We start from the raw sequence: 18,387 nt of genomic DNA on the forward strand, positions 1-18,387 counted from the left end.
GTGATGGATCGGTAAAAATCCGACTGGACGAGTATAAATCAAAAAGGCTGGCTCACCCCCATCAAACTCTTGAAATCGGTATCCGAATGACTCTCAGTATTCGAAAGGGAATCTTTAACCTGGTCATTTTCTCCTTAAGGTGAGTCGGGTTTTTGAAGGACTTATGCATACGATTGATTTTCAAGCTGGGTTAATCTCCTTTATCTCCTATCTTGGTTATTGATTTTAACAAAATATTGCATTTACATCTCTGAGTCAGAGCTTTCGCAATCACAGCTTAATTTTCTCATCGTTATACCAGTTAGAATTTGGGAGACTGGTTTTGCCAAAATTTCATTTTAACTTAGAAAATTTTCCACTCGTTATACGAGTCGGAATTTGGGAGATTGGCTTTTCAAAATTTCATTTTAACTTAGAAAATTTTCCACTCGTTATACTAGTTGGAATTTGGGAGACTGGTTTTGCCAAAATTTCATTTTAACTTAGAAAATTTTCCAATTGTTATACGAGTCGGAATTTGGGAGATTGGCTTTTCAAAATTTCATTTTAACTTAGAAAATTTTCCACTCGTTATACTAGTCAGAATTTGGGAGATTGGTTTTGCCAAAATTTCATTTTAACTTAGAAAATTTTCCACTCGTTATACCAGTCGGAATTTGGGAGACTAGTTTTGCCAAAATTTCATTTTAACTTAGAAAATTTTCCACTCGTTATACGAGTCGAAATTTGGGAGATTGACTTTTCAAAATTTCATTTTAACTTAAAAAATTTTCCACTCGTTATACTAGTCAAAATTTGGGAGACTGGTTTTACCAAAATTTCATTTTAACTTAGAAAATTTTCCACTCGTTATACCAGTCGGAATTTGGGAGACTGGTTTTGCTAAAATTTAATTTTAACTTAGAAAACTTTCCACTCGTTATACCAGTCGGAATTTGAGGTTTTGCCAAAATTTCATTTTAACTTAGAAAATTTTCCACTCGTTATACCAGTCGAAATTTGGGAGACTGGTTTTGCCAAAATTTCATTTTAACTTAGAAAATTTCCACTCGTTATACGAGTCGGAATTTGGGAGACTGGTTTTGCCAAAATTTCATTTTAACTTAGAAAATTTTCCACTCGTTATACGAGTCGGAATTTGGGAGATTGGCTTTTCAAAATTTCATTTTAACTTAGAAAATTTTCCACTCGTTACACGAGTCGGAATTTGGGAGACTGGTTTTGCCCAAATTTCATTTTAACTTGGAAAATTTTCCATTAAAAACCTGAATCGGTACTTGGACGATTCGCTAGTCAAAATTTCATTTTACTTGGGAAATTTTACACTTAAAATTTGAGTCGGCATTTGGATGATTACTCGGAAAAATTTTTAACTTAGAATTTTCATCATGATTTTACAATAATCAACATCTCGGCAATTACTCCACACACACATAAAGTCGTTCAACTAATATCAAGAGCAACGCGAAAAGTTCATATAGGACTCGAAAAAGAAGATCACAATAGTTCTTGACAACAATTAGCAAAAACACGAAGACATAAAGAAAAACGCAACATTCTAAAGTAAAGCTCAATCATCCTCAGGAGGATCCACCAACTCGCCATTCACGATATGATAAGGGAGGAGTCGGAAAACAGCCGACTAGCCAAGCCCTTTTGCCTATAATGCTCAGGGCTGGAAGGCAAGTGTACCGTCTCGGTATGGTTCCGATACGTTCAACGGAGGCATCGAAAAACAACCGACTAGCCAAGCCCTTTCGCCTATAATGCTCAGGTTTGGAAGGCAAGTGTACCGTCTCGGTATGGTTCCGATACGTTCAACGGAGGCATCGAAAAAACAACCGACTAGCCAAGCCCTTTCGCCTATAATGCTCAGGTTTGGAAGGCAAGTGTACCGTCTCGGTATGGTTCCGATACGTTCAACGGAGGTGTAAAAAAAAAACCGACTAGCCAAGCCCTTTCGCCTATAATGCTCAAGGCTGGAAGGCAAGTGTACCGTCTCGGTATGTTTCCGATACGGTCAAGGGAGGAGTCGGAATACGACCGACCTGGTTCTGGCCCATGCGCAGGAGCAATCAGAATTTAACCTGATACCCCCCCAACAATGGTGATCTCGGTAAAAGCCCGATCCCATATCGGTCACGCTGGTGAACTCGACCTGGTTGGTATAGGCCAGGATGGACTCGGCCTGGTTGGTATCGGCCAGGATGGACTCGACCTAGTCGGTGGATGGACTCGGCCTGGTTGGTATCGGCCAGGATGGACTCGGCCTAGTCGGTGGATGGACTCGACCTGGTTGGTATCGGCCAGGATGGACTCGGCCTAGTCGGTGGATGGACTCGGCCTGGTTGGTATCGACTAGGATGGACTCGGCCTGGTTGGTATCAGCCAGGATGGACTCGGCCTAGTCGGTGGATGGACTCGGCCTGGTTGGTATCGGCCTAGTCGGTGGATGGACTCGGCCTGGTTGGTATCGGCCAGGATGGACTCGGCCTAGTTGGTATCGGCCAATATGGACTCGGCCTGGATGGTATCGGCTAGTATCCGAACAAGCCTCACTTTTCACGTTGATCCGAGAATTAAGGATAGAAATCTTACTTCTAATAATCAAATGTTCTCTATGAAAACGGTTAAGGAAATCCCCTCATTCTCGAGGCCCATGAGGCCCGCAAACAAGAAAATATAAAACCTAAAATTATAGAGTTAAGACGGCAGATTACACTTTTGAATGCTCTAACTCAGAGGCTTGATCTAGGAAAAAACCCTAGTCCATCCCTTGGCCGGAACAATATATATCACGTTGGATACTAAAACTATCAACTAGTAACTAACCAAAGTCGAATGAAAATTTTCTTTTTAATTACAATTTTATTTATCTTCAAAACTAAAATATACGATCTTGCTTTAAGGGACAAAGTTTTGTTGGTATAAGATGATTAAATAAAAAAAAAAAAAAAAGTGAGTTACAAGTTAAAAAGGTTACAGAGATGTTGGAACCTGGATGCTCTAAATGGAGGAAATAGAGTAATAAAACATCAACATTGAGCAGCCGCTCGTACACTTTTTATTTTGATCAAGATATTGTTGAATTTCCCATGGGAATAAGCTAAAATAAACTTACATTAAAACTTTGAAAGATGAAACTATGATCACGAAGCGGTGATCGGAATGATCGCCTGCACTGGATTCGTTGCGTATTAAACAATACAAATTGTGATCCAATTTTGGATTTCAATTTTTACATCAACGTCCAAACGAGAGGAAGATATATGATAATTGCAGAGTGTGATTGGAATTTATACATTATACTGTGATGGATGGAGAAAAATGAAAGGTTGGAGGGAGAGATTAGGTTACCTTGTGAGACGGGGAGGTGGACGACGTGGTTGAGTTGGGAGAAGATAGATCGGAAGGGAGGATGAGATGAGCGTCGTCGTGGTCGTCGGTGGAGAGGTTTATGCAGGAACACCGCTCCAGGGATGCGAAGAACGCCGTGGCCAACTTCGCACCCAGCCACCGAGCCACGCCGTCGAAACATGCTCCGTCTCCTTCCATCTCTTCTCAGATCACGCAAACCCAGGATACTTGTTCTGTGGGAAATTGGTGGAGTCGAAACAAAAACGCCGGTAAACTAAAAGCCAGCTCAACAATACTATATATATAATCAAGAAATTAAAATTTCAAAATTAAACAAAATATAAGAGGATATAAGATGAAAAATATATACAAAATTATTTATATATTTCAATTCCAAATTATCTTGTTGCTGTATAATTCCATTCATGTATATAATGTAAAAAGGAAAAGAAATAAGTGAGAAATAAAATGGAAGTTAAAATTGTTTAATAAAAAAAGGTAAAATAAAAATGAAGAAAAACTTATTTTTTTTATTAATTTATATTAAATTAAATAAAAATAATATAATTACATTGTAAATTAATTTTTAAATATATATCTTTACAATTAAGTTTATAATTCAAATTTTTAGTTTCTATAATCAATTATATATGTGTCATATATGGTTGTAGTTGCCAATAATTACATCACATGATCATCGAAAATAAAAATTTGTTTCTCATAATCAATTATAACCGTTCACAACACACATCACAAAACAACATAAATTCAAATTGTAGATTAGAATTTTCTATGCACTCACTTTATAAGAATAAAATTATAAAATCTTCATATTTTCGTTTCAATCCACGCTATTCAGCAAATATTAAAAGCATCCACTCATTTTTTACATTTCCTTCTCATCTATTAAATTGCACCCAACATACAAGATCTACTATCTTGTACACTCTTCCATGTATTTCCGGGATCCTTCCCTCACCTCTTTCCCTTCCCCACAATTCTTCTGCACCAAACATACTGTAAATGATTTTCTATTGAATGTTATAAAAAAAATAATTATGAATATGAATGGATAAAAAGAAATTCTAAATATAAAAAGAGTTGGTTAATTTAATTGAGTTCAATGACTAAAAATGCCCCAAAATGAATCGAGCAATGATTTAGTGCCACGTGTGTTCCACGTAACATATTTATCCGCAGATAAGCGTTGGCGGAGCGGTGTGGAAGGAAGTTCCAAAACTGAAGTGAAGAGACAGCAATGGCCAACGTTTCAATTCCACTCCCACGAAACGGTTTCTCCATACCCAAGTTTTCACCGAAACGGCCGTGTTTCACTCCTTCAGCCTCAACACTCAGAATTTCTTGCTCTGGTCCAACCCTTTCTCTCTTATTTTGTTATACAATGATTAGTAATTTGCTACCGACCGCATGGAAGTTAAATAGTGAAATTTGTTTTGTTAGTAAAAAGAGTAGTGTGGCCGATATTTTGTAGGAGTATCTGAATTAGATGGATCGCAAACTAAGGGAGCTTTATTTAATTTCAACGGAATCAAGGGCGTGGCTTGTGGTATTCTGGCAGCTTGTGCTCTTTCTTCTGCTGCATTTCCCGTTACTGCTGCTAGCCAGGTTCTAACCCATCTTAAATTTTTTATCTATGGAAATCCAATATATATAATTAATAACATTGCCATGTTCATGGGGTTTCTTGGTTGGACCTGCATATTTAGAAAGGGATGTTGAAATTGATTTCCTTTAAATTCCTGTTATTCAATGTTAAGCTTCCATTTGCTCTCAGAAGCTAATATACAGAGTCTTTAGGTCCATACTCATTGTGGAAATTTCATGGATGAGTCTTCCTTTACTGAGAGATTAGCAAACATTTTGTTTGTTTGTTAATTAGAGTATCAAAGCAGGTTATATGTGCATGATAGGTACTGAATTTGTTTGGTGTATTATGGAAGGAATAGCAATTAGGCATTAAAAATAGATTTTTCTGTGAAGATATCAACTAAGGTTGGAACAGAACTAGTGTTTGGTCTCTCATTATATATTTTGATTCTCTTCATGCTAAAATGATATCAACATATCTGTTTGTACAGTTGATAAGGTGGTTTTTCTTTGGTTACCAACTCACGGTTGATATCAAAGTTAATTCCAGCAATTATTGTTGGATTTATCATATTAGTGACTTCTCACTATTCTATAAATGTTCAGTCTTGCAAATTATATGCTCGAAAAGTCTAGTCATTAACATGAGTGGGATTGGAGATCATTTAATAATAGTATGGCTAAAATAGTGTATATAAATAGAGATAATCCTACTTTCCAAGTCCATTTTATAGTATTGAGTTAAAATCACATTTCTAAGACTTACCATGACTTACCATAGGAGGGAACGATGGTTAGTTTGCTGTTTTGAGGATGTATGATGTAATTGTTAAAAATTTAGTTGAAAGCAACAAGTATGATCAGACAATTTAGGTAAACCACTATGCATTTGGAGTATGGTTCCCTCTATATGTGGGGTTTGTTTAAAAAGCCTATTACAAGTTTGGTTAAATAAATAAAAATTAGACTGTCTTCAGAAACATTTCTTTGCGTATTTAATTCCCTTGGTCTTTTGAACAAATATTAAGAGCCTCAGATTGATGTGCTTCACAGCTTTGCAGATATGGCCTGTCTTGGTCAATCACAAGGCCTATTTTCATAATCTATTATTCTTTTCTTCTGATAAAATGTTCAAATTATTCAGTTTTAGTAGCATACCATGTCAGTTATAAATGTTCATGCATTTAAATTTAAATTTGTGGAAGACAAATGTGATTTACACATCTCTTCAAAAGAAGCTGTTGAGGAGAAAATACAACACCCAATATGTTTTCCTTGCAGAGACTTCCCCCATTGTCAACTGAGCCCAATCGCTGTGAGCGTGCATTTATTGGCAACACGATTGGTCAGGCAAATGGTGTATATGATAAACCATTAGATCTCCGACAATGTAATTTCACAAATGAAAAATCCAACCTGAAGGGGAAGTCCCTGTCTGCAGCACTCATGTCAGATGCTAAGTTTGATGGTGCTGACATGTCAGAAGTTGTAATGTCAAAGGCTTATGCAGTTGGTGCCAGCTTTAAAGGTAACATTTTTACTTCTGCAAAATGAACTAAATGTTAGGTTAGCTTGCCACTTCGTCGGCCTTTATAGATGACCAAATACAAGTTTTTTCGACAATCTTGTTATTTTGATCATTGGGAATGCCATGAACTTATGTTTATAAAGAGTAATTTTCTTGTTGAGAGCAATTTACTAAGCTTGAATGGTAAAAGTATAAAACTACCTTGATATTATTCATCTTTTAAAAATCGGATTACCTGTTTGAGTAAGAGATGCTCTGATATTCATCATGGAACTTGTACCAATCTGTGGATCGTGGAATGACTTACCTATATTCATTCTTGAAAGTGTTCTGTCACAAACTTACATGAATATGGTGAGCTTGTGTATATTTGATAGAATATAGTACCAAAATTTTGTTATCATACAAGTTGTTTGCCATATAGACAAAAGAATGAACCAAGGATATTTTACAGGGGTGGACTTCTCAAACGCAGTCTTGGATCGTGTGAACTTTGAGAAAGCTGATCTTGAAGGAGCTGTATTTAAGAACACAGTATTGTCGGGCTCCACCTTTGATGATGCTAAGCTGGACAACGCAGTTTTCGAGGACACTATCATTGGTTACATTGATCTCCAGAAGCTATGCACAAATAAGACCATTGGTGATGAATGGAGAGTTGAACTAGGATGTCGATGAAAAAGCAAAGTCTTCATTGTCTTCCATTTCCAGTATGCTGCTATGCCATGGCATGGCACATATTTTGATGAGGGTAGCCAGTAGATGAATGCTACGTCCAAAAGTAAATTGAATTCTTTGCTTTTCCTGTATGTTGCGTAACTTGTATTATTCTCTATGATTTTAACATATAAATTGAAGCCCTTGGTATAATTAATAATTTTGCTTGTATTTGTTTTTTACAATATCTAGTTTATTCTATCCAACCTTGTTAACTTTTCAGTTGTCGTCACGACCTTGGTTGTGAAATCAATAGGCTTTATTTTGTACTATTACATTTCTTTTTACTTCAGTATTATTTTGTACTAGTACTAATATCAGATTCAAATATCAATTTTCGAAGCGTGGTTTAGCAGCAAATGGCTGACGAGTAAACTATAAGAAGCATCTGGTAAACTATGGTATTATGTCGTTCAAATATTGAAAGATAAAATAATCATTGTTTTAGGGCTTTTTGACCAAAGTGGGGTCGTTGACCAAGTTATTTACCTAAATGGGGCTGTTTTGAATTTATTTACGCCTTTGGGGCTGTTTACAACGGTGTTGCTATGGCCCATAGCGACACCCATGCCACGTGGCCTTTTTTACACTTCAAGAAAGTCATGAAAGCCATATTAATAGTGTCGCTACAGCCTATAGCGCCACAAAACAGCTTCAATAAAGTCGCTGTAGCCTAAAGCGCCACATATATAAAAAAACAATTATTTTTAATAATTAAAATGTGATTAAAAACAAATTATTTAATAATTTTTTTTTAAAAAATAGAAATATAGTGGCGCTGTAGGCCACAGTGCCAGTTAATAAAAAATTAATTTTAATAATTAAAATATGATAAAAAAACAATTTATAATTTAAAAAAAAAAGGAAACAGAACCTACAGCCTAAAGCCCCACATATATAAAAAAATAATAATTAAAATGTCATAAAAAACAAATTATTTAATAATTTTTTTTTAAAAAATAGAAATCTAGTAGCGTTGTAGGCCACAGTGCCAGTTTATAAAAAATTAATTTTAATAATTAAAATTTGATAAAAAAAAAGAAGTTATAATTTAAAAAAAAAAAAAGAAACAGAATGTACAGCGCCAGTTTTAAAAAAAATATTTATAATAATTAAAATGTGATAAAAAAGAATTTAAGTTTTTTTTAATAATTAAATTTTTTTTAAAAAAATCAGAAATATAGTGGCGCTGTAGGCCACAGCGGCACTTATTTTAAAAATAAAAAACGTAAATACAAAAAAAAATGTATAAAATAAAAAAAATGAGAAATAGGTAAATATTTATAAGTACATATTTGTATGATATTCCTAAATAAAAAAAATGTGATCAAAAACAATTTATTTAATAATTTTAAAAAAATCAGAAATATAGTGACGCTGTAGGCCACAGCGGCACTTATTTTAAAAATAAAAAACGTAAATACAAAAAAAAATGTATAAAATAAAGAAAAATGAGAAATAGGTAAATATTTATAAGTACATATTTGTATGATATTCCTAAATAAAAAAAATGTGATCAAAAACAATTTATTTAATAATTTTAAAAAAAAAACAGAAATATAGTGACGCTGTATGCCACAGCGTCACATATTTTAAAAATTAAAAAACGTAAATAGAAAATTAAAAATGTATAAAATAAAGAAAAATCAGAAATAGCTAAATATATAAATATATATTTTTATGATATGCGTAAATAAAATAAAAGTTGATAAAAAACTATTTTTTGAATAATTTAAAAAAAATAAATGTGGCGCTGTGGCCTACAGCGACACTGGGGCGCTGTAGGCCACAGCGACACAGGTGGTGGTTGAGAAATTAATTACAGTGGCCACGTGTCAAATTACCTCTGATTTAACCAGTAGTAATTGGACACGTGGCTTTATACAGTAAAAAAAATAAAAAAAAATGCCTATATAAGGGTTTTTACCCTCAGATGGTCCCCCCTCTCATTTTTGTTTCCAGACGAGTCTCCATCAGGTAAGTTTTTTTTTATTTATCTGTTTAATTTATTTAAAAATTATTTACTTACTTTTAAATTTTGTTTAACGTTTAGATATTTTTATTTTTATTTCAGGGTAATTTTTATTTTGTGAATTTCTCTAGAGTTCCAGATTTATTGAAGCTTTCAGGTATTTTAATGTTTATTATTTCCTTTAATTTAGAATTTATTTAAATTTATTAATTTTTATAGTTACTGTAATTTAGTTAGAATTATTTATATTTTTTTTGTGTAATTATTTGAAAGTCGCTGTAGGCTACGTCATTTGACATAGTTACTGTAATTTAGTTAGAATTTTTTATATTTATTTTGTGTAATTATTTTCTGTTTAATAACGTGTTATTTAAATTTAATTAAAAAAATTTATTTGAATATTAAATAGAATTAAATTATTTCTGTGTAAGTTATATTTATTTTAAAAATAAAGATATTTTAATTTTGAATTGATTTATTTGAATTCTGTTTAATTTATATTTTTGTAGAAAAGAATTTAATTTAAAATAAAAATTAATTAAATTTAATAACGTGTTATTAAATTTTAATTAAAAAAATTAATTAAATTTTAAATTGAATTAAATTATTTCTGTGTAAATTATATTTATTTTAAATATAAATATATTTAAATTTTGAATTGATTTATTTGAATTCTGTTTAATTTATATTTTTGCAGAAAAGAATTTAATTTAAAATAAAAATTAATTTAAGTTAATAACGTGTTATTTAAATTTAAATAAAAAATATTTATTTAAATTGTAAATTAAATTAAATTATTTCTGTGTAAGTTATATTTATTTTAAAAATAAAGATATTTAAATTTTGAATTGATTTATTTGTGTGTAACTTATATTTATTAAAAAAAATGATATTTAAAATTTGAATTCATTTATTCTAATTCTGTTTAAATTATATTTATTATGAAAATAAATTAAATTATTTCTGTGTAAGTTATATTTATTTAAAAAATAATGTTATTTAAAATTGAATTAAATTATTTCTGTGTAAGTTATATATTTAAATTGAATTTAATAAAAAATTATTTAAAATTTAAATTGAATTAAATTATTTCTGTGTAAGTTATATTTATTTAAAAAATAATGTTATTTAAAATTTCAATTCATTTATTTTAATTCTGTTTAAATTATATTTATTTAGAAAATAAATTAATTTAAATTATAAATTCATATAATTTAATAACGTCTAATTTAAAATTAATTTAATTAAAAATTATTTAAAATTTAAATTGATATTTAAAATTTGAATTCATTTATTTTAATTTCGTGTTATTAAAATATAATTTAATTAAAAATTATTTAAATTTTAAATTGAATTAAATGTTTTTTATGTAATTTATATTTATTTTAAAAATAGATATATAATTTTTGAATTTATTTATATAATGGATGAAATAATGTGCTGTTAAATTTTGTTATAGATGATATCATCTTCTACATCTATGCGTGTGAGTTGTGGACCCGTTGAGGATGATTTATTGTCATTGCAATCCATACATGTTTCACAACATGTTTGGAATAGAGAAGAAGATAGGAGATTATTAGCACGACGTGCTGCTCCAACACGTAATGGAATTGACGGAATTCCACATCAAATAGTTCCGTTAATAGACCAGGCTGGATTTGGATGGATTGCTCGGTTGAGTTATATCAAAATGAGTCCTGGTTTATTAACTGCTCTGGTAGAACGATGGAGACCAGAAACACACACATTTCATATGCCATTTGGAGAATGCACAATTACTCTCCAAGATGTTGGTATGATTATTGGTCTTCCAGTTGACGGTGAAGCACTGTTAAGTCGAGGCAGTGGTAATATATTCGAATTAGGTACTAAAATAATTATACTTTAAGTTGTATTTTTTTGTTTAAGTAATTGTGTTTTATAATATTAAAAATCGGTAAATAATTTGTTTTATTTTTTGCAGCTCATGATCTTTTAGGTGTTGTTCCACCTGAGTCACAAATTAAAGGACATCGGGTGAAATTATCTTGGTTGGCAACATATTTTAATGACATTGCAGATGATCTACAGGAGGTACATCAGTTGCTTCCTTATGCTCGAGCCTGGATGCTACGCTTTGTAGGAGGGCTTCTGTTTCCTGATAGATCTTCCAGCTATGTCTCATTGAGGTGGTTGGCGTTCTTAGGTGACTTTCAGACCATTAAGACGTATGCATGGGCTGCTGCTGTGCTTGGATATTTGTATCGCAATTTATGCACCTCTACAGATTACAAAATGCCAAGTTGTGGTGGATTTACACTTTTATTGCAGTCATGGGCATGGGAACGATTCCCAACCATTCTGTCTTCTCCATTTCCACCTATTCCTCCAGCTTGTCCTGTTGGTTTAAGGTATGATGAATTTCAAAATATTAGCATTGTTAAAATTATTGAATAAATGTTACAGAAATTAATTGTTTACATTTTGATTTCAGGTGGTCCAACACAGCCACTAAAATAAGCATGAGCGATGATATTAAATTTTATCGCAAATTCTTTGATCGGTTGACCAGAAAATCTGTAAGTAAATAAAATTGAAGGGTTAACGGTTTTCATTATGTAAGTTATTAGTATTTTAATATAAACTAATTACATTTTTTTATTTACAGATTATTTGGCAACCATATCTGCCTTTGGAACAGATGCCCGAGGACTGTACACAGGGGATTCGTATTTGGGGTTCTGTAATCCCGTTACTTTCTCTGTGTATTTGTGAATGGCATCAGCCTGATAGGGTCATGAGTCAATTTGGTTACCAACAGCCAGTTCCAAATCCTCCAATGACTCCTGCTCATGTGCATGCGTTGACCCTGCGGGGAAAGACTGATGACGATTGGACTACAATATTAAGTCCAGCACTTGAGCACTGGGCCAATCGATATGCATACCACTTTGCACCTACTTCTCCACAGGTTGGACTCTTAGGTCCAAATTCTGAATACATGAGGTGGTATCGCAGAAAGGGGAAATTGTACATTGATCCTGATGAAGTTAAAGACTCGATTGTGGTATGTGTATATTACAACTCATATTTTAATATAATATTTTGTCAAATTATAAAGTGGTAAACTAATTTTTTTATGTTTTGTATATGTAGGGAGACGTAACTGAATGCTTGGCATACTTGACATCTCCTCATGGCAGCCCAGAGTTTTCTATGGAAGCAGTCATAGAGCAGACTAATCGATTATTATCGATATCTGATGACTATAGGGCTAGATTCGTTGAGCCAGCTGAGGAAGCACCCCTTCCCCCTGGTTCATATGACGTGGGGACTTTCAATGTTCCTGCACAGTCAAGGGAGGCTTACCTAGACGAAGAACGCCAGTTGAGGCGATGGATCAGATGTACCCTACAGTGCCAGACAGAGCAGCAGGGTTATATTATATTCCTTCTCAGGAGCCCACTTATCCATCGCAGTCCCAATACACATATTGGTACACTCCACCTCGCCCTCCAGGTTTTGAGACATCAGTTCCGATGACTACTACACATATCTGTGAGTCACTTGGTTTAGACTCATCACCGGAACCAACTATGTCATCAGAAATGATGGATCATATTTTTGGACATTCCCCTTTAATGACTCCACAGCCAAGTATGCCACAGGATGCCACACAATCGAGTCAGGAAGCACCTTTTCATATTTCGTATGATCATGATTATATCAGTCGTACTTATACATCAGGTCTACTCATATTTTATTATTTTGTTATTGTTTTCTTCTTATAATTATATCAATATTAATAATTTGTGTCAAATATGACGTTGCAGGTGTTGATTTGCGTCCACAATTTTCTGCGGAGGCTAGTCATCACCCATCACCGCCAGAACAAAGACGTGTTCGAAGAAATCCTCAAAGGGCTGCAAGGGAAAGACGACGACGGTGTATTCTAACTCCTGCTACTGATAGAGGGCATCATCATCAGGAAGATGAGGAAGACGATGATGAGTAGATTTTGTATAATTATCAATAGACAATAGTAATTACATTATGTTATACAATGACCATCATGAATACACATTACTAATTACAATATGTTTAACAAATTCTAAACATCTTCAAAACTTATCGACTGATTATTAGACTTAGATGGAAAATTGCGCCTGTTGTGACCCTCTTGTTTGCATATGCTACATTTTGGTCGTCGTTGTGAGCTCTCAACCCAATCCATTTCGTTTCTAATTCTTGTGGATTTCGGTCTCCCTTTCCCGCGCACTGATGTTAGATCTGGGACAAGTATCCAATCCTCATTACTCAGAGGGATTAAGTCTTCATTTCCGATTGGTTCCCACGGACCAGAGTAGGCTTTTAAAACATAATCACTGGTATAAACAGGATCTATAAACTGGTAGTAATCAATGCTAACAACACCACATGCAACTATAACATGAGAACAAGGATAATGAAATGCTGTAAACTTTCCGCATTGACAGTATCGTTCCTTTAAATTCACTACCCATTTCTTCCCTCCTGTTTGTGTTATTGGATCAAATGCCTCTTGAACCTCAAATTTTGAAGATTCAATGTCGTATCTACAAACTTGGTGGGAACAAGCCTCTTCTTGATTTTTTTGCAAAGCTTCAACCAACTTTGAAATGAAGACCTTCCCAGATGAAACATCGGCTAAAGCACGACTACCACAATTACTAAAATACTCAGCGCACCTGGTATACGTCGACCGAACTAATGCAGTGATAGGGAGATTTCTACAATCCTTTAACACTTTCACTAGTGCAAAAAAGGGTATTTACGTCACCCAATTTACGTCGGAAATAGTAAACACCGACGTTGTAAAAACGCGGTGGCAGTTTCGTAATTAAGTGGAGACTAATTTACGTCGGACCCACCCTAGTCTGACGTAAATGTGGGAATTAACGTCGCAGTCTCATAGTGCGACGTAAATTTACGTCGGACTAGAGGTGGTCCGACGTAAATTTACGTCGGAACCCCTATAGTCCGACGTAAATTTACGTCGGAACAACGAAACCCGACTTAAAAAATGGCCCTATATTCCCCACCTTTGTATTTTCCATTCCCGCGCTCACAATTTACAAACAACCCCTCTCATTCTCTCTGAATTTCTGAGTCTCCCACTGCGTTTATTGCTACATTCAACGTATCCAAGTCTCTAAGTGTCTGCACGTTGGTCGTTTGAGGTTAGTTTGTTGTCCCCGTAATTATTTTGTTTTTTTTTTGCTATTTGTTCCGCTAGAACGGCCCGTTCTCCTTGCAGAACGGGCCGTTCTCCTTGTAGAACGGGCTGTTCTCCTTGCAGAACGGGCCGTTCTCCTTGCAGAACGGGTTGTTCTGCAAGCAGTACGGCCCGTTCTGCAAAGAGAACGGCCCGTTCTGCTGGAAATTTGTTGTTGTAATTTTTGATCTAGAACGGCCCGTTCTAGTTTCAGTACGAGCCGTTCTAGTTTCATTATTATCTTTTTTACTTTATTTGTCTATTCAGTTAATTCATTGTTTTAATAATGACAGTTTAATTTTTTTCAGGATTATGGAGGATTCTGGGTCTGGTAGTGGAAGGAGGGAAGGTAGATCTGTCACCCAATTGTCTGGGTTTACAGCTGGGCGCATTGCCAAGGAGAGGACACCGGTTGAGGTGGATCCTCGTTCTGGAAAGGCATCAGGCCCAAATGCTGCCAAGTTTAAGAGCTATTTGGGAGTCCTAGCTCGACGACATGTTTCTATTATCATTCCATCATGGGATGACGTTCAGGAGGTTGACAAGAACCTCATGTGGCAGGATATTCAGGTATATACTTTCACATCCTTTCAATATTATATAACTAAAATACATTATTTATTATTTGTTGTTATTTTCATAGCAAAATTTTGACATTCCCAACACTGAGGGCATGAGGAGGAAGATGTTATCTGCCCTTGCCACCAGGTGGAGAGACTTCAAGACTTTCTTGACACGGGAGTATGTATTTGGAGAGCGCCAAAATGAGACTCCCTGTCTAAAGTACCAGATCACTGATGAGGAGTGGATGCAATTTTGTGCCACTCGATTGGACCCTTCGTGGCAGGTTAGTTATTGATAACTTTTACATTAACACAAATACTTAAGGTACATTTTAATTTATCTCATTTTCTTTTTTGTATTATTGCAGGCTAAAAGAATAGCTGCCCAAGAACGACAGGCCAAGAATGATGCACCCCATCTATTGTCAAGAGGGGGATATGAAAGAAAAAAAAAAAGCAAATGAAGAAGGCTAAGGCACAGGCAGCAGGGGTTGAGGATGCTGACCGTGTAGAGTCACCTCCCCGCCATGAGATGTGGATAGCAGCCCAGACAAAACCAGATGGGCAAATGACTTCTGAGTCTGCAAAAGTCGTTGCTAGTAAAATAGTAAGTAAAAATATACAAACTAAGACTCTTCATTACAACTCATTTAATTCATAAGAATTTTTAATCTTCCTTATTGTTGCAGGAGGGTTTAGTTGAGCAGAGCACCCAGGGCTCATTTGTTTCTGATGGTCGGAATGATATCCTCACAACGGCCATAGGAAAGCCAGAGCACGGAGGTTGTGTGCGTGGTGTTGGTGGTTCTTGGAGCCACCGAGATTTCTTTGGTGGCCGATCATCGAGGAGCACTGTCAACTCTTGCAGTCAAGAGGTTATACAGGAATTGGAGCAGAGATTGAAGATGGAGTTTGAAGAGAAACTGAAGAATATTGGAAAACAGTTTGAACAGAAGTTTGAACTTTTGGCTCGTTCTCAGCAACAGACTGCAGTTGCTCATGATGGTGTTCGAGTCAGCACTAAAGGGAGTTGTGCTGCTCCAGATCCCTCACCAGATCAGACTCACACTGATGTACCAAACCAGTGTGAGTTATATGTTGAGGATGACCCCCCACGGTTAGTGGCTATTGGCCGAGTATTTGAGGGTGGCTCAACCATCCATGGTGTCCCTCTACAGCCAGACTGGACACGGGTTGTGGTTGACTAAGTTCAAGATGCTGCTGCTCCAGTGCCTTTGCCCAATACAGAGGTTCAACTAGTGGGGCAGGCAACCGACACATTCTTAGCTTGGCCAAAACGTTTGGTCATGCCGCTTTCAGCACGAGCAAAGGTAATTATATTATTGCTCTTTTAGATTCTTATAATTCTATTATTGTTTAACTAATTTTGATTATTTCTTTAGGATTTTATCAATCGTGGTAAGGAGGTCATGAGAGAACCTCATGTTCATGATGCCAATATCGCAGAAGCTGAGGATGATCCCATATCTAAGCTTCTAATCAAATTACCACGAATAAAGAAGCATCCAATTCAATTGCAGTGGGACATTAGAGTTTTTGGAGTTGATAGCTCTGATGTTCCACTATACATATCTCTGCCTGATGCATTAGAGATTGTTGGGGGAAACTGCATGTTAAATATATCTGTCATACAGTTGTGGGCCATGTAAGTCATATTTTCTTTTATGAGTCTAAATTTACAATAATTACATTTAACTTATAATAATTATTTGTGTTAGGTACATGGACAAATTGAGTGTGGAGCAAGCACAAGCAGAAGTATATGGATTTATTGAGCCTCAATCCATCCAAAAATCAGGAAACACTCAGGTCCAGATCCAACAATATATGCAAACATGGATGAGTGACTCAAGAAGACATATATACATGGCTCCATACATTGACGGGTTAGTTTTTTAATTGGTTTTTTAATCATGGTAATTTTTTAACTGATTTGTTTGTCATACAATGTAGGTCCCATTGGCAGTTAATGATAATCATTCCTAAGGAATATACCGTGGTGTGGTTTTGTTCACTTCATCGAAAACCAAGCCATGAAATTAAAAGCCAATTACATGGGTAACTAAAATTTTTTCATTATGTTTTAAAACTAATTATATATATTGACTAACATTTGTTTTTATTTCAATTAATTAGAATCGTGTCTGGAGCTAATATATTAAGTGGAAGAGCCAGATCATCAAAGTCATTGCATTTCATATACCCTAAGGTTAGCAAATAAATTCATACAATCAATAATATTTAAATTTATTGACTTTGGAATTAATAGTTATTTGTTTCTCATTTTAGTGTAATAAGCAACAAGACTCGTTTGAATGTGCCTATTACATCATGTATTGGATGAAAGCCATAGTTTCTGTGGGTATTATTGATTCTTGGGCGCAGGTAATTCATATCAAAATTTATTTAACTATATTTACCTTTAGAATAATTATCATTGCATATTAATGACACTTAAATTACCCTTTCAGGTCTTTCAAGATCCATCTCCATTGCCCGAAGATGAGTTGCTCAAGATAAGAGAACAATGGGCAATTTTTTTTCTAAGTTTAGTTAGTTAGATATTATGTTTATAGTTTGATAGTTATTTAGATATTATGTTTATAGTTTGATAGTTAGTTAGTTTAGTTAGTTAGATAGCATTGACAAACATGTTTTATAGCTTTTTTAGGATAATAGGATTTAAATTGTCATAATTTATGTTTTTTAAGATTTATATATTATTTTCTTTTTGTCATTCAATTTTGAAATACAATTTGAATTTCTATTCTGGACTGCCTGGTTTAGAGTTGGTATTCTGGATTATATTTATATGCAGGTGTTGGGTATATCAATTTACAAACGTTTTAAAAAAAAAAACTCCCACAATTTACGTCGGACATGGCTTTGTCAGACGTAAATTTACGTCGGTCCACGCAATGACCGACGTAAATTTACGTCGGACAAAGCCATCTCCGACGTAAAATTGTGGCATGATTTTGCCCCATTTTACGTCGGTTTGGAGAAATCCCCGACGTAAATTTACGTCGCCTTTTAGAGGCGACGTAAATTTACAACTCCCGTATTAACGTCGGACCCTTTTCCAACGTAAAAGGGTCAAAATACACGACGTAAAAGACCCTTTCTGTACTAGTGTTTGTTAACACATTCAGACAAATTTGTTGTCATGTGACCATATCTTCGACCATCTGCATCATATGCCATACTCCATTTGTCTTTTGATATAGCTCCTATCCACCTTTGAACATCAGGGTTGGATTCACAAAACTTTTGCAAATTACGATAAAAAATGTGCTTACACGGTGTATACCCTGCATACAAATTATAAATAATGCACAAATTATAAATAATGCACAATAAAATATTTACAAATGATTAAAAATTT

General features: G+C 34.5%; 5 protein-coding genes across 5 annotated transcripts; all 5 read left to right on the forward strand.

The window, feature by feature from the left end:
• The first annotated feature begins 4,560 nt into the window (after window positions 1-4,560).
• LOC109809973 (Tetratricopeptide repeat (TPR)-like superfamily protein) lies at window positions 4,561-7,395 on the forward strand. The gene is made up of 4 exons (XM_020373403.3): window positions 4,561-4,727; window positions 4,850-4,983; window positions 6,247-6,493; window positions 6,948-7,395. Exons 1-4 carry the CDS (start codon window positions 4,616-4,618, stop codon window positions 7,169-7,171), a joined length of 717 nt encoding a protein of 238 aa, XP_020228992.1. The 5' UTR covers window positions 4,561-4,615; the 3' UTR covers window positions 7,172-7,395.
• Window positions 7,396-10,662: 3,267 nt separating this feature from the next.
• LOC145958664 (serine/threonine-protein phosphatase 7 long form homolog) lies at window positions 10,663-12,537 on the forward strand. The gene is made up of 6 exons (XM_083076173.1): window positions 10,663-11,032; window positions 11,149-11,575; window positions 11,659-11,743; window positions 11,833-12,231; window positions 12,321-12,480; window positions 12,524-12,537. The coding sequence occupies exons 1-6, from the start codon at window positions 10,663-10,665 to the stop codon at window positions 12,535-12,537; spliced, it is 1,455 nt and encodes a 484-aa protein (XP_082932299.1).
• On the forward strand, window positions 11,624-13,984 carry LOC145958860 (uncharacterized). The gene is made up of 2 exons (XM_083076399.1): window positions 11,624-12,911; window positions 12,998-13,984. The coding sequence occupies exons 1-2, from the start codon at window positions 12,560-12,562 to the stop codon at window positions 13,177-13,179; spliced, it is 534 nt and encodes a 177-aa protein (XP_082932525.1). The 5' UTR covers window positions 11,624-12,559; the 3' UTR covers window positions 13,180-13,984.
• Window positions 13,985-14,730: 746 nt separating this feature from the next.
• On the forward strand, window positions 14,731-15,569 carry LOC145958665 (uncharacterized). The gene is made up of 3 exons (XM_083076174.1): window positions 14,731-14,988; window positions 15,062-15,265; window positions 15,350-15,569. Exons 1-3 carry the CDS (start codon window positions 14,731-14,733, stop codon window positions 15,443-15,445), a joined length of 558 nt encoding a protein of 185 aa, XP_082932300.1. The 3' UTR covers window positions 15,446-15,569.
• A 763-nt stretch (window positions 15,570-16,332) lies between these two features.
• LOC145959037 (uncharacterized) lies at window positions 16,333-17,457 on the forward strand. Its single transcript, XM_083076963.1, has 5 exons — window positions 16,333-16,647; window positions 16,721-16,888; window positions 16,956-17,060; window positions 17,139-17,211; window positions 17,292-17,457. The coding sequence occupies exons 1-5, from the start codon at window positions 16,412-16,414 to the stop codon at window positions 17,448-17,450; spliced, it is 741 nt and encodes a 246-aa protein (XP_082933089.1). The 5' UTR covers window positions 16,333-16,411; the 3' UTR covers window positions 17,451-17,457.
• Window positions 17,458-18,387: the final 930 nt, after the last annotated feature.

This window comes from Cajanus cajan, chromosome 6 (assembly GCF_000230855.2).
Source record: "Cajanus cajan strain Asha chromosome 6, NIPB_CcT2T_4, whole genome shotgun sequence".
In the NCBI taxonomy this organism is placed as follows: Eukaryota; Viridiplantae; Streptophyta; class Magnoliopsida; order Fabales; family Fabaceae; genus Cajanus; species Cajanus cajan.

Coding starts and splice junctions, on each gene's coding strand:
- LOC145958665 (XM_083076174.1), top strand. CDS start 14,731: ATGGAGGATTCTGGGTCTGGTAGTGGAAGGAGGGAAGGTAGATCTGTC. Junction 14,989..15,061: donor TCATGTGGCAGGATATTCAG/GTATATACTTTC, acceptor TTATTTTCATAG/CAAAATTTTGACATTCCCAA. Junction 15,266..15,349: donor GATTGGACCCTTCGTGGCAG/GTTAGTTATTGA, acceptor GTATTATTGCAG/GCTAAAAGAATAGCTGCCCA.
- LOC109809973 (XM_020373403.3), top strand. CDS start 4,616: ATGGCCAACGTTTCAATTCCACTCCCACGAAACGGTTTCTCCATACCC. Junction 4,728..4,849: donor ACTCAGAATTTCTTGCTCTG/GTCCAACCCTTT, acceptor GATATTTTGTAG/GAGTATCTGAATTAGATGGA. Junction 6,494..6,947: donor AGTTGGTGCCAGCTTTAAAG/GTAACATTTTTA, acceptor GATATTTTACAG/GGGTGGACTTCTCAAACGCA.
- LOC145959037 (XM_083076963.1), top strand. CDS start 16,412: ATGAGAGAACCTCATGTTCATGATGCCAATATCGCAGAAGCTGAGGAT. Junction 16,648..16,720: donor GTCATACAGTTGTGGGCCAT/GTAAGTCATATT, acceptor TATTTGTGTTAG/GTACATGGACAAATTGAGTG. Junction 16,889..16,955: donor ATGGCTCCATACATTGACGG/GTTAGTTTTTTA, acceptor CATACAATGTAG/GTCCCATTGGCAGTTAATGA.
- LOC145958664 (XM_083076173.1), top strand. CDS start 10,663: ATGCGTGTGAGTTGTGGACCCGTTGAGGATGATTTATTGTCATTGCAA. Junction 11,033..11,148: donor ACTGTTAAGTCGAGGCAGTG/GTAATATATTCG, acceptor TATTTTTTGCAG/CTCATGATCTTTTAGGTGTT. Junction 11,576..11,658: donor GCTTGTCCTGTTGGTTTAAG/GTATGATGAATT, acceptor TTTTGATTTCAG/GTGGTCCAACACAGCCACTA.
- LOC145958860 (XM_083076399.1), top strand. CDS start 12,560: ATGGATCAGATGTACCCTACAGTGCCAGACAGAGCAGCAGGGTTATAT. Junction 12,912..12,997: donor CAGTCGTACTTATACATCAG/GTCTACTCATAT, acceptor ATGACGTTGCAG/GTGTTGATTTGCGTCCACAA.